A 12327-nucleotide genomic window follows, 5' to 3' on the forward strand; every position below is an offset into this window, starting at 1 on the left:
GTTCCTTCAATGGTTCCTAGGTAGCTCATCTTCGTCGCTTAGATTCTGCTACACTTTTATCCACGTTTCCACACTATTAGATTATTAAGGGAAAGAAGTGTTTGTTGTACTGTAGTACCGTACTCGGATTTTACCTTCCCTAAATATGTTCTTACCCCAGATTATTTGTTTCGCGCTACGCTAAAATCTTCTTCTTCTTTGTCGTCTCCTAGTAATTTGAATTGTCATTCGGTTTCCTGTCGTCGTTTCTGATCCCAGGTATTTGGAAATTGCTGTTATCCCTCGTATTTTATCCAAATCAATACACCAGCAACGAATATAAACATATTTCTATCAATGTGTTCTCTTACTCTTCTAATTATGTCATTTATAACGATATTGAATAGTATACGAGACAGCACACAATGCCTTTTACAAACCATTTCACTGCGAACCATTTGCAACTTCTGGGTTTATTAAACTTCTGCAACAGTACAACGGTAAAGAACAACTTCAAATTTAATTTCTTTCTCAGAAAATATTAATAATAATAATAATAATAATAATAATAATAATAATAATAATAATAATAATAATAATAATAATAATAATAATAATAATAATAATAATAATAATCTTTAATAATAATATAAAAAAAAAACACTAATCACAATTGAATGTTCCGTTTAGTTGTCCAACATATAGTGGTGAGTTTAACATTAGCACCAAATGAATAAAGTTACTGTTAATATGGTCACGTTTAAAATTACACATGTAACCCACTTGCAGAGTAATAAGACTACTTCGATTAAAAAATATACAACTTATGGAGAATTGCAAGTTCTATAAAAACGAAGCCATGTTAGTTGCGTTGACAAGTTAAGAAGCTATGCTGTATTATTTTCCAATAATAGTTTAATAAGTCGACCGATTATGAACACAGGTTATTAAGAGACATAAAACATATTATTTATTTTGTACGAAAATAGCAAAAATATATATGATTTTCTTCTACACAAAATAATTATTCTAAACACTGAAATCTTCTGTAGTACTTCCAGTAGCGGTTCTTAAGTAATATCGGTAAAAATTTAAATTTTATCAGCTACGGAAAGGAAGTTTTATACAGCTGCAGAAAGGTACATACAAAAATAAGTGCATTAAGAAAGCTTTCTTTCCTTAGAAGCAAAAATTTAAATTCTTACTAATGTGACCTCTCTTAACAGACTCCACTAAGTAATTTATTTGCCTTCTAGAAGGAAGAAAACACAATAAAACTGTGTAACTCAAATGCATACATTAGAAACAACCAAACTAAGCTTTGGAATTATAACCATTTAAGTATTATATACAAATCATTAATTTTCCTTAAGAGAATATTTACTCTAAGCTCATATAGTAAATCTCTCTAACCAAAAACTATCAATAACAAAAATAAGTAAAACGAGAAAATATTTTTCAGTATCTTTACATGTGTTTGTGCCATGACATTAGCTAGAATTTCCCTCTAATAATTGCCACCAAAAGAACTTAATATCATTATGTTGTGGATATGTGAATGACAAGTTTTCAATTAACGTGTGATATGTTGCAATACATTATGTTAGAATGACATTTATTTGCCAAATTTCGTTTGAAGTATTTTGTGTTCTATGTTAAAAAAAAAAACGAATATTATTAGAAGTTAGTTACCACTTTGAAACATTTTCTCCGTTTCGTATTTTACAATATTTATTTATTCGTATCTTACAATATTTAAACTTCTAAAGTATTGATATTGCTATGAACTTCTATATAGGTCTAGCAAGCTCCCGATAATCCGGTTAGTGATGGGGCGACGCGGCGCGCTCACCACGCGTTCATCGCTAGGTTGGACGTAGTTCCATCAATCGCTAACAGATGGCGTGGAGCGGCTCAGCCCCACAAATCGGACCGTTACGCCAAGTGGATTGGTAACTGAACTTCTATATCTTATTACACATGTGTGCCTTATATTACTGTGTGTATCGTCTAAGTTTTGCTAACAAGTGTGTCCTCTTTTTTTTTTATTATTATTTCTTTTTAGACCAACTTTCTACAGTCCTTTTAGGAGCGCCACACATTAACCAGGCCAAGTTGTCAAAAGACTTATCATAATATATTATTTATCCAAAACAAGTACACTTTTCTCGTAAGTTTTAATAGACGGCAGCACAAACAAACAGTGTTACAGCGAACTTATCATAAAAGAGGCAAAGGATAGTCATCATATTCTCGATTCCATCTAAACCAATAAAAGACCAAAACAAACTTTCATCCCACTACGCACTTACTTTGTAAAATGTAAATATTTTGGTATCGCTCCTAACCTATCAATCAATATACATGGAAATTTACAATATAAATAAACAAGCATTTTTTAAAAAAGCTATTGAGCTGTAACTTCTACATTATGGTGCATTTTACAGCACTAAATTGTGTTACTGAAGTAACGTCTCAGTAATGCAGTTGAAAATCTAATTGAATATTGGTTGTTCATATGAGAGCCAGGATTGCGAGAAAATGATGAATGATACAGGATATCTTCTAAATATTGAATGACACAGCATTCCTTCTAGTTTACAACTATTGCAATCGAAGACACAATGCGAAATGTATAGTGTTTAATGTATTAATACAACAACTGTCCATACAGTCGAAAAACAAGAAGGTATTTGAAGTATTTGTGTACTTTCACCCGTATCTTCCCAAATTATTTTTCTCTTGATTTTTTGTAGTTTTACGCTTTTACTTGATCTATTTAGTCCGAGTAACATCAAGAAAGTTACGATTTATTTTTCTGACCGTTTATCTGTGCGCAGCAGACCGCCCCAAAAATGCGACAATGGGTACCGGAGGGTAGGTGACATGAAAAGTACCAGTAAAGGCTAGCTGCACTTTTAGTATATGCTTACAAGCAAAAGAACATAGTGATTTGACTGTTTTGTTTTATTTAGCAATTTATGTCTTATATTTTATAAATCGGAGTAAAGAAATATTAAGAACTTATAATTGGGAGAGAAAAAAGCATACTTATAGGTGAGCTGTTTTTGTACCTTTTAGTATTTTAACTTTGATCAATTTCATTTTCCTATTACATGTATATTAGGTCCTTTCATATTCAAAAACAATATAATATATCTTGTACGAATATTATAATTGTATATTGTTAATGGACATAAAAGTCAGACGCCCCAATAATGGGACATTGAGAACCCTAGTCAAAGTGGAAGAAAAATTTGCAGAAATTGTTGGTTTGCAGAATTTTATCTGATACTTCCAATCTGGGTGCAACTAGAAAACGATATTTACAATATTTGATTTTTGCATTACCCACGTTTAAGATAACTTTAGACACACACACAAAAATAAAATAACGGATAACATTCCGTATGTAATCGCAAAAGTTGCGGATTGAAACGCAATGCAAATAATTATAGCTGGTATGTCGATTACCGGAAACTAAAACGCAAAATTTGTGTTGCGTTGACGCAAACGCTAGGGAATGAAGCCCACAGAAAATAAATATTATATGAAAATAAATATTATATTATATAGATATTATATTGCAGTGAATATATATGAAATATACACTGCAATATAATATCTTAGTATCGAAGTAGTGAATGACCCTCAGAATGAATACTGTTTACAAGAAGTCGAATCAGATTAATTAGAAGTTGAAATAATAAAGGTTTGTAACGAAATAAACACTATTAAACAAATTGGGGGGCATTCAATACCAGTTTTCATTTTAGTTTCCGCTTATTGACATAGGTACTATAACTACTTTTCGCAGTTTTTGCGTTGAATTGCTATATGCAACTTTTGGGTTTGGCTCATACGGAATATTGTTCATTATTTCATTTGTGTGTGTGCGTCTAAAGTTATCCTGAACGTGGGTAATGCATTTACAAGAATCAAATATTGTAAATATCGTTTTCTATTTACATCTAGATTGCAAGTATCAGATAAAGTTATGTAAACCAACAGCTTCTGCAGATTATACTCCCACCATGCCTACAGTTCCCACTGCCCCATTATTGGGTTGTCTGAGTTTTATGTCAATTAACAATATACAGTTATCATATTCGTACAAGTTATATATTATTTTTGAATATAAAAGGACTTAATTTAATAAGTAAATGAAATTGATCACAGTTAAAATACTAAAAGGTAGGAAAAAAAAACTAATCTTTTCCGACTCCACATTGTGTTGAATTTCCGCCAAATTCACTTCTTTCCATAAGCACTTAATAAACAAATGACAAGCTGAAATTGTAGGCCTTGTACTGCTGGATATCAAAGCCATTTATTCGTAAAATAATTATTTTTAAATAACATAGTAGGTATATATATATATATATATAAAAAAAAAAAAAACCAGACCGTCCCATTTTTGGGGCAATGGGAAGAAATGCGTTAATACAGTGAATCGAACTGGGAGCGATTTTTGGTGAGTTTAAGAATTTAAGTTAAAACCAATTAGAGTTTATTATAAAATGTATGAACTTAAGTGACTTACAGGTGAGATACTCAAAGAATATTAAATGCAATGCAATGGAGATATTTTAACAGATACATAAATTCAGTTATAGCTGGCTGATGACACGGTGTTTGATAAAGAAGTTTTAAGTGAAACAGAGAAGTGTTTAAAAGTACAGAAGTCCTATTATTTACGTTTGTATTGATAAGTTAGCAAGATAGGCTTTACTGTTGAGAAAGGTTAATAGCATTATTTCTAGACTACGCCACAGTCTTAGCATGTAAGCAATTAGTATGAAGGGGAAAATATTTAACACAGCAGAACCTACAATGAAAATCGAAAAATTAGATGCAAATGCAAATTGGGCCAAGATGTTGGCTTTTAAGCAGTATAAACTCTTACAAACCATTGATTGTACTCAATAGCGCCCTGATGGTGATTCCAAGAATACGTCTCTGGAAGAACAAACAATTCTGTAGTGTCAACGTGATAATACGAAGGTTATCAATGACTGCACAATTATTTATTTAATTAGTTACCAATAATTTTCTAATATACACAAACGCTACGGACATATGGGACAATTTGGTGAATACGTTTGAATAATCACATATTGAGAAACGTTGCAGGATGACTTGGTGAATGTGTGTTTAAATACGGTAATCACATATTGAGACACTCTGCATGACAATTTAGTGAAATGTTTGAATAATCACATATTGGAAAGTGGCTCGAATTCCATCACATTATAACCTTGGTAACGAGAAAGGACCCTAAACTTCAACAAATAACCAAACAAGCAAGCTAGTGCAAGCGGCTCATACGACACGTCGGTGCAAATGCTAGTACAACTTTTAGCACTAGCAGGCCATAAATTTAAAGAATTCAGAAATGTGTGGGAATCCGATGATGATAAATGTTAATGATAACGAATGAAGAGTTTGATGAGAAACTTGTGCACAATACGAATTAGGGAACACGTGGGTGTTCGACGTGCGAAGTCGAGTTATAGAAAGAACTAACGGTATCGCATACTAAGTTAAGCAAGGTGTCACACAATGTAAACATTAAAAAAAATAAAAAATAAAATAAATAAATAATAAAATAAAAAAAACTAACATCAAATACAAGATTTTATTAAACCGTTTATAATGAATCTGAATGCACTAAAATTAAAAGAGGGAGGAACAAAACGCGAATTTAGTGACATTGGTCAGACTCTTCTATCATCATTCATAAAAATTATAATGAAAAATAATCGATAGATTGTAGTAGAGATAATCCACTTTATAGGCGGATTTTGTACAACGAAGAATTTGGGTTAAATTGTTATTTCAATTGGTTTAACAAAAAGTCGGATCAGTTGGTTTAATAAATGATTAGAAAATACAAAATTTTCATTATGAAATTTACATCTAATGTTAACGACAAAGTGTTATCTTCCTTCCATTCACTACACATTCTTTCAGATGCTAAATAAATGTTATTTAAGCCAAAACATCTAACGTAAATAACAACATCACAAAAAATTATTTTTACCTATCGTGATTTCAAATAAAGTACATTTTAATACAGATACAATAAATAAATAAATGAACAACCAGGTCCTATATTTACACTTAATTTTCAACAATACTTTATAAATAAACAACTTAAAGTTTTAACTTCACTATTTTCTATTTCAGTCATATTCAGTCTTCTTGCAAGACGATTAACTGCCCCAACTTCCGTTTAGACCACCTAACGCAGTAACGACAGGCAAAAATGCAGGTCTCCCAAAATGAGGATTATTAAGCATCATATTCCACCTTTGCGTTGATGCTGTTACCTGCGTCTGAATTAATACCTTATCTGGGTTTGACGTTATATTATCAAATTGAGTTCGCATTGTCCTTATTATGTCCACTAATCCCCGAAGCTTCGCCTGCAACAAAAATTTAGCTCATTAAATTTCTGACATTCTACGCCTATTTATTCACAATATACATATTAGATAAACATTATAACAAGTCAACAGCCAAGGGCAAAACAGGTCAAACATGTTTGGAAAGGCATGGTTCTAATGCAAGAGCAGGAAAATTTATTATTATTATTATTATTATTATTATTATTATTATTATTTCTTCTTTCTTTCTTCGAATTTGGTCAGCTGTGGAATCTCTGACTTTGTGGTCAATCTCTTCTTTCTCTTATCTTTTCAAAACCTCTTCATTCTTTCGCTTGTAACCTTTCTCTGCTCCTCGGAAATTACTAATTTGGGCCTATGTTTAGATGGTTTCTGCTCGAACGTTTTGAAGTTGTTGATTCACCTCATAAATTCCTTCCTGTTATGGATCACATTCGCTCTAAGTCCACTCTCCTCTGTACTGTATTGACCTCTTTTACCCATTTCGTTGTGGCTTTCACTCCTGTGATGTACTTGAAAATTTTCTTCGTCAATCAGTTCTCGTCCATTTTCATTAGGTGTCCGTATTATTATTGTATCGATGTCCTATATTATTGATATTATAATCCCATTTATTTTAATAATCCCATTTTGACTGTTTGGTTGTAGTTTATCCCTTTCAGCATTGCGACTACATTAGACGAGGCCTCCTGTTTTGAGTGGAATGCGAAGCAAATGCCCACCGAGAATCGAACCCAGAATTGAATACACAAAAAGCACGCGTGTTAGCCGCTTGGCAACGAAGGATCACTCCTTTTTTGTCATGTTAGTTATACACTCTGTAAAGAAAAAATAGCGACACCTCAATTCTCAAGCTAACTTACACAGAAAACCATAGTTGCAGCCCGTTAGAAGAGGAATAGAAGGAAATGAAGAGTGGGATAGTTCATTTGCGTTATTTGTGACACCTGTGGTGTTCGACATCGCTTGCCAATTGTTTGTGTATCAGTAACATTTTCGCTAGATGGCACTGAGTGCGTCTCGTAAATTATTGTAGTCAGAATTTTGTATTTCATTTGTGATGTATAGGCTGAGGTAAATAGCGTTTTATGATTGTTCTTTGCTTTCTCATTGTTTGAACAGTGTCAAGTGACAAAATTGTTGTTGTGCAGCGTTGTTTGTATGTGATATTGTTGCTACATGTGGACTGTAAACAAATAAGATGGGTAAGAAATGTGACTTGTTACCATGTGAACAAGACATAATTATTGCTTTGCGCAGCTAAGGCAAATCTCTAAGGGAATAGATGGAATACTGAAAATCTATGATTCTACGCCAGGAAGAGTAATCCACAAGTGGAAACAGCATAACAATCGTCCCTTCGTCAATAGTGTGCAAGGAAAAAGAAAGCATAACCCAGAGCAGATTGCTAAATGAAATCAATAGCACTGCCGATTTCAGGAGTGATTTCTACAAAAATCGCTGACGTAGTTTGACATGATCTTGGAACTGCAGTTATTCGTACAACTGTATTGTCTTGACTGTATGAAGGGGATATTACAAAGAAGAAACCGCATAGAAAGTCCAAACTGACAAAACACAGAGGATTTCAACATGTAGTTTTGTGAGTTGATATGCAACTTGGACTTATGACAACTGGAAGCACGTCGTTTTCTTCGTTGAAAAGAAGTTTAGAATAGAGGGAAACGATGGTGGTGTGAAGTTGTGGATACGAACAAGCAATGAACTTGACAAGGATTTTGTTTAAGAGATGCAAATATTCAGTTACTGAGTGATGGTATGGGCTTGGTTCATCGTTAAAGACGTCAGAACAACGGATATATGTGAAGGATCGTTTGATGCACGAAAATATCTTCAAATTTTGGTACGTAAAGTTCTTACAACAGTTAAAGACGACTTTTCTGAAGAAAATTTGTATTACTTCCTCTTCCAGGACGATAATGCTTCATGTCACCGAGCGAAAACCGTTAATACGTGGTTCATGAATATGACTATTTAGAAATTCATGTGGCCTACAAACTCACCTGACATGAATCCAGTTGAAAATTTGTGGATCAATATGAGTAGAAGATTAAATAGACAACTATCTCAAACAGAATGGAATTCAAGGAACAGATAATCCGGGTGTTATTCCGTGAAATCGAGGTTGCATTTTGCAATAGCCTTGTTACCAAAGGGCTCCGATGATTCGCTGCACTGCAGAAAGCCCATGGTGCACATACAAAATACTAGTTTGGTGTATGGTACTTCCCGATGTTTGCACATAATATGTCTTACCCTCAAGAAATTCCATTTCTTGTTTTCTGCTATTGTTGTTGATCTTTTTCAGTTTTATGTATAACTCTTCCTATAAACGATTTTGCTCAAAACACACACAGCTACTTATATATGCGTATAAAATCATTAAATTCATGTCGAAAGCCTAAAAAATTTTGCGCAAGTATTAAGAATGAACTGCTCATTAAGAATATGCATTGTAATATTATCAGGAATTCATGTAAAAAATCATATTGATTAAAGTATGTTGCGGTCGCTATTTTTTCTTTACAGAGTGTATTTGTCAGTCTGCAAGTAAGTGAATGTACACAAGACAAAGAACTTACTGTAGATACTGTAATTAAGAAGGAAACACAAAGAAATAATAATAAGATACAAATAAAAATGTATAGATGAATAATTCTGTATCTTGTATTGTATAGAACACAAGCTGGAAATTTTCGAAGACAGTTGTGAGGAACATATTTTATTTCATAAAAAAAGAAAAGAAGTAGATAAACTGACAGGCATATAGCAAGAGTTTTTTAAATACAAAACTGCAAATATGAACTCGTTACAGTATATACAATGCGAATACATACAGTGAAGTGCCTTAGGATCAGAAAGGTATGTATGTAGCTCGTATGAAAAGTATGGCGTAAAATATACACAGTCTCAATTGGGAGCCTAGTATGATTCAAACAGCATCTGCAAGACCCAGCTGTTACACACTTAAAGCAACGTATCTGTGTACTAGAAGACTATGTATTCGGATAAACATCACTGGCAATGTGCATCGAAATTGTGTGAAAAACATGATTAGCGAAAGATAATGGAGGTCTGGCCCCTACATTCTTTTGACTCCATGCCACTGAACAAAATTTAAAATTATTAATGGTTTCATGTCGTTTCTAGAAATCAATACGGTATTCGTATTTAATTTTAAGTAAGAAAGACTTCTCTACGAGATTAAACCATATATGATCATTTACATTCATCAATCAAATCATTGTGGCCACACGCCACTTTCCGAACGAAGTCGTTGGGCTACGTAAGTCATGGGGCACAGCAAAACCACTCGCCAGACGATGAAAGGTATCTCACTCGATCAGTAAGTGCGGTGATCGTGTGTACAATGGGGAAAGCCGGCGATATATCAGAAGTCGATAGGAGCCATATTGTGATGGTCAGACGGCTGGGAACGAGCATCTCGGAAACAGTGTGTCTTGTCAATATTCTCGTGCTGACGTGGTTATTGCCTTCCAAAGTTTGAATCGAACTCTGCGCAGAAAACGCTGTATTTATAGTCATAATGATTATGACTCCCTTAAGTAAACCTGTGCCGAAGAATAACATCGCTTATAAAATATCATTTTTAAAGGTATTAAATCTATTTTGCCTATGAATTTGTACACCGATTCTTATTCTGCACTATAGAGTTATCTAGTTGTAGATAAATATATAACATCTCGTGAGTTAAAATAATCACTTCTGATTATAGAATATAATTAATTAATAGCTCGAAAGCGGGCTGTGTTGAATAAAAGATATATAAAAAAATATCATTTCTCTTCGGACTAAATCATGTATAAAATGTGTTCTTGTCTAATCACTTTTCTCTCCGAAACTGATGTGGCAACATCGCAATGTGATTTGCCATCTAGTGAGAAAACTTTACCGCAAAAATGACTTAAGATTCCTCTTAAGTAGCAAAATAAATAAAAGTAAAATTACTCGAAGTACAAAATTTTCTTTCTTCTTTGTATAGCAATCTGAAAATGATATAAAATCTAAGCTTTCGATGCAACTGACTTGTAATTCAATGTTTAGCATCAAATTCTAATTTTTTCTAGATCTGTTTATTACCGTTCTATACAACTAAAATTTTGAAATTTCTGACAAAATGGTATAATTTTATAACGGAAGCAGATAAGACACTATTCCCAGTTTTGAACCTTTTAACACAGAAAATTCAGTTATTTGCAGAGAGAGAGAGAGAGAGAAATACGATCTGAAAAAGAGAATACTGTAAGTTTTTGTCACGCATTGTACGCACTAGTATAGACATAGATAAAATTATCTATCATTTTTAAGAACAAATTAACAAAGATGGAAGGCAGGAAACGCCAGGTAAATGGATGAATAGTACTTACCATTTCTTCTTCCGAAATCTGCTCATTTCCTACTACAAAATCTACAAGAAGTACAAAACAATAGAACATATACATCGAAAACTTGCAATCTTCATAGTCGTACAGGAAGTTATAAATATCATTAATCTGGAAGAGACATAAAAAAAATACACATTGCTACTATTTTTTTCTGATCAAATATTGATAAATTTACAAGAACTTACCTAAACTCTAAGTCTATCGCTCAAAAACCCCAAAGGGTCATTCCACCTCAGATCGACCAATTTTCAAAGGTCTTCCCGGTGACCATCATGGATTTTCATGAAAAGTTGTACACATAAGCTGGGTAGTATTAAGAGATAAAATACCAAATTTAAAAGCATTCTGGTAAATAAAACCAAAGTTATAATAAGATACGAACCACAGTGCGTAGGCCCAATATTTGTCGAAATAAGCAATGTTGCCCGCGGCACGTTTTCAGGGTCTCTCAACTTTTTCATTATAAATGACATCAAAGTGAAATTTACCGGATGTACAGAACTAAACACATAGTTTGTACTAACAGCAGCAGAATGAATTTCCAGCAACAATTCTGGCTGATATATTCATTTCAAATCAAAAGAAAAAAACGAAATAGTAAAATGTTACGAAGTTCAGCATTTTTTTATGGGAAGAAGAAAGTAGGTGGGGCGAACCTCTAACAGTCCTTGGATACACCACCTTGCCGACTTTCCAACAGGGTAATAACAAAACAGTTGGTCATTTACTTTTGTTGAAATTTAACAAGGAAAACGCGAAAAAAAGCAAAAACGACGAAAAAATACACAAGTTGGCAACGCTGTAGCACAATTCTGATAGCTCGTACGAACTTCTATACTTGCATACATGATGACCATAACATAGTGTAAATGTCACATAAATTACATCTTGTTACTCCAAGGTATGTGGGAGTTATGAATCTGTAAATCTAACTAATTGATTTAAATCTCGAACAGTAACGTTTGCACCAAGCCGCCGTGGCGCATTTGGGAGCGCGTTGGATTGACGTTCGGGAGGACGCCGCGGGTTCACGTCTCGCGGCCAACTATCCTGACTGATGTTTTCCAGGATTTCCCTCAGTCCTATCAGGCAAATGCCGGGATAGTACCTTAGCATACAGGTCCAGGCCGATACCGTAAGAAATTCCTTCCCTTTGTTATTGTTCTATACCGGTTTCTAGTGTAAAATGGTGTCTGAATTGTACCTGGTGTCTGTTAGCAAATAAATAATAAATAAAATAATGAAGTCAACAATTGACAAAATGTATAATCAAAACTGAACTGAATCGAAATGAAATCTTTAAATTTTATGTCCCAAAGTTATGCCGGCAAGGCTAAAGGGCACGGTGATGATAAAAAATGAAGGAAATGGTGAAATGAAGAAAGTGGGAGGAGACGAGAAAACCCACGCACTCGCTGTTAATCCATCACAAAGTTCACCTGGTGCAAGTTAGAATCGAATCAAGGATCCCGTGCACCAGAGGTGAACGCTCTACCCACTGATCCACCGCG

The 12327-nt window shown here is 33.6% G+C and overlaps 1 protein-coding gene across 2 annotated transcripts in view; it reads right to left on the minus strand.

Moving 5' to 3' along the window:
• Positions 1-936: 936 nt before the first annotated feature.
• Positions 937-12327, minus strand: part of LOC145690017 (SMC5-SMC6 complex localization factor protein 2-like) — a 96474-nt gene continuing 85083 nt past the window's right edge. For both annotated transcript variants that reach the window (XM_081764509.1, XM_081764504.1), the window contains exons 10-11: positions 10799-10924; positions 937-6407 (exon numbers count right to left, since the gene is read on the minus strand). In XM_081764509.1, the coding sequence (XP_081620635.1) occupies positions 6195-6407; positions 10799-10924 (339 nt within the window). In that variant the 3' untranslated portion in view covers positions 937-6194. The remainder of the gene's footprint in view (positions 6408-10798; positions 10925-12327) is intronic.

Source organism: Thermobia domestica, chromosome 1, assembly GCF_964235325.1.
Source record: "Thermobia domestica chromosome 1, izTheDome1.hap1.1, whole genome shotgun sequence".
Taxonomy (NCBI): domain Eukaryota; kingdom Metazoa; phylum Arthropoda; class Insecta; order Zygentoma; family Lepismatidae; genus Thermobia; species Thermobia domestica.